This window comes from Aplysia californica, unplaced genomic scaffold, assembly GCF_000002075.1.
Source record: "Aplysia californica isolate F4 #8 unplaced genomic scaffold, AplCal3.0 scaffold01158, whole genome shotgun sequence".
Classification (NCBI taxonomy): domain Eukaryota; kingdom Metazoa; phylum Mollusca; class Gastropoda; order Aplysiida; family Aplysiidae; genus Aplysia; species Aplysia californica.
Window position 1 is genome coordinate 55,303 of NW_004798428.1, and position 3,361 is coordinate 58,663.

General features: G+C 39.0%; 1 protein-coding gene across 1 annotated transcript in view; it reads right to left on the bottom strand.

Annotated features, from left to right (window-relative positions):
• The window catches only part of LOC101846259 (nodal modulator 1), a gene marked incomplete at its 3' end in the record, with an annotated part of 37,403 nt that overhangs the window by 32,531 nt on the left and 1,511 nt on the right, over positions 1 to 3,361 (bottom strand). Inside the window, 4 exon segments of the mRNA XM_013090159.2 lie at positions 222 to 294; positions 1,011 to 1,117; positions 2,055 to 2,155; positions 2,873 to 3,008. Coding sequence (XP_012945613.1) covers positions 222 to 294; positions 1,011 to 1,117; positions 2,055 to 2,155; positions 2,873 to 3,008 — 417 coding nt within the window.

Genomic DNA, 3,361 nt, shown 5'->3' on the forward strand with positions numbered 1-3,361 from the left:
AGAGCCAATGTTGTTGTAACCAAAGAGAGCCAATGTTGTTGTAACCAGAGAGAGCCAATGTTGTTGTAACCAGAGAGAGCCAATGTTGTTGTAACCAAAGAGAGCCAATGTTGTTGTAACCAAAGAGAGCCAATGTTGTTGTAACCAAAGAGAGCCAATGTTGCTGCCCCTGCAAGCTGATAAACATAGAGAAGCCAGGGAGACTGTTACAGCTGTCTCACCTTGCTGAACTGCCATGACGGATGGGATGCTTTGATTTTGTAGTCGCCCGGCATAACATTTGAAAACGAGAATCTGAAACGACAAAACAGAAACGTAATTCATTATTTATATATATTATATTAGTGCAAGGAATGCAGCATCCATTAAGCTTAACCAAAACTGGTTCAGAATTAGCTATGTCAGTGACAAGACGACATGTGTAATTTAATAACGAACAATAGTGACAAACTCCTACAAATTAACATGTCATTTCTAGTTGCAAAAGTGGAGAGTCCTGTTGTGGAGCCATGCTCAGGGACACGTCCCGTTGACCCTTCAACCAATAACGAACGTAAACTAACCAGCTTTCTCTCATATTCACTTTGAAATTACATCTTCAAAGTCATCACAAATTAAAAATACATTTTTGCAAACAAAGACACAACTATATAGGTTTGAATAGAGAACTAAACCTGGGTCTAAAAACAGATTTTTGTGAAATTAACACAAACAAAATTGAAAAAAACAACCCAAAACAACAACAAATATCGGAATTAACCATCCTCCCACCCAATATTCACATCTACACTTGAAGATGTACAGTGTTCCCACTAGCCCAAGAAAAGCTGCTCACTCGGTCAATTAAGGCAGATTGCTTTGACTTTCTCCATCAAAGTCTTTCTTGTAATTCACTCACTGGATTTTCAAGTAAAATTTTCTTTCCCCCCCCAAGAAATGACAAAAGAAACAGACACAGTTTGCAGCATGTTCTAATAAATGCAGTATTTCTGAGTAACTCATTCCATTACCTTCCGCTGTCTTCTGTCTTGGCAGTGCTTAACACATCGGAGGAAGCAGCAGAAGTGAGCTGAAGCTGGACGCCGGCTGGACCCGTGTTCTGCCCAGAGCTGACCACCTGGTACATTCCAACAAAACAAGGTGCACTGGATCAGCAATAGCAGCAGAGGGAACACGAAAACTAAATAACCAATAACTGAATGAATTTATTGCTTTGATTTTTCTTAATTACACAATGTCCATACTACGAATGAGACTTCTTTTTTTTTTTTGAATAATGTCCATACTAGGCATAGAAATCTAGATATGGAGCCTTATCTTTAAAAAAAAAATTTTAATTTGCAAATTACTATTTTATTGTCTCAAACACGCAGATTTGTCATTATTTCTACAAAAAACATCCTGCACTGTCCCAGACGGCATCGCTTCGTCCCTACGCCGAGCAATACGCCTCTATACTGTACTGAGTGCCGGTTGTGTTGGGGGTTAGATAATTTCAGAGTTTTAACAGATCAATCGATGCAAAACAATCCCAAGCCAATGACTATTGGCGCCACTTCTACACTGGTATTTTACATTTTTTGTGGGTAAAAAAATAACCTTTGAAAACTTGGACACTACTTTTAAAGTAAAGGCTTTCGAGTTAAATCCCATGCCAAACATATTCAACCGGAAACCCCGTTCAAAGCCCTATAGTACTCCACCAATGAAAAGACGGAGGAGGAGGAAAGCTGAACTTTTTCATGGTGTACAGCATTTGGTGTTTTATAGTGAGCAACAGAGCAAATAAACAGCCATTTGAATTACCGCAAGTCGGCTTACAGGCCGTGTTTACGGTACCTAAATTAAATTTTTTAAAACCAAAAACACTGAACTCATCAAGCTTCATTATACTATACGGAGAGTGACAATTCACAGTATTCAAATCATGAACAGACGATCATTCAGGTGAGTAAATATTTGTGACTAAAAAAAAATCACTATAATTTGGGCCCAAACAATATAAGATCGATACGCTCATTAACCGCAAAATGTCCACGCGATGTGTGCCCTACCATGCCATAGACGGAGAATCCCGTAAACTTGAAGTTGATGTCCTCGCCTTTGCTGCACATGTCGTTCTCCCCATCCACCTTCAGCTCCACACTCTGAGGCTCTGCCGGAGAAAACACAAATTGTTTAGGGAATTAATTGATTGAGAGTGAAGGTGCATATGCCTCTCATGCCACTGGTTTGACACCCAGTTCAGGTGTAGTGTACACATTTAGATAACTATTGGGTTTTGAACACACCTTAATTCAGGGTACACACAATCAAGTACCTTGTCTCAGACAACAACCAACATCTCAGAATTCGTGCCCATTGTCAAAAACATCATGTCAGAGGAAAGTCTAAGAAAAGCACTTATATATATAATAAAGCAAAATTCTACTTTGATTCTTTTGAAAAACTGAAGAAACTCTCTATCTAGTCGGTACCAAAAGTATCCAGTACGTCCTGAAAATGGCGAGTTGCTCTACAAAAGGTGATTGGTGCAATGCTCTTGTATGGAACAGCCACAATAAATGAAAAACTGCACAATGAGTTGAAAAACCTAAGCAGTCAACTATCTGCGTCAACAAGTTGATAACGAAGTAAAAGTAAGTGAGTTGATCGTTCTCTTCTAATACTATAATGCCAGCAGAAAGAAAGCATCCCAAAATTGTAAAATTACATGTAATATGCACGCAGCCTTGCTCAGCTGAAAAGAATTTTAATTATATTTTTTTTAAAATAAATGAAACTGAACACAAACTTCAGTGTATCACTTTCATTATATTCGAACACTTAGCTCCTGAAAAACTGCGCAAGTATTATCAAAAGACAAACTCACCAAATCCCCATCCCTTAGGAGGCTCAGTCTTCAGGATATAGTCCCCTTTGTCATAAAGAGGAATGAGGTAGTAGCCGGTGTTGGGAGCACAGTCTGTCTGGTACTTTATACTACCATGTGGTGTATAAAGCTTGACCTGAAAAGAAAAAAAATAATTTAAATTAGAATCTATAGAAAAGAAGTACGGCTAGCTTGCCAGTCTGGCCGTACTCAGGTTAGGCTCTATTGACCGAAACTTGTTAAGAAAACAGGTCTCATTAGATAGTAGATCTAGATTATAGATCTAATTAGATTCTATTCTGGTTTAAAATACCGAAGTGATTATTCGGACTCGAGTCCGAATATGAAAAAATATTATTCGGACTCTGATTCTTGTCCAGCATGACATCACTTCCGACTTCCTGTGACTCGTGAATCCGGCTTCCTGTCCTGCCTCACTCGTGACTCGCCTCAGGCTGGGTAGAGACCGGGATCACTTCGGGCAAAAAG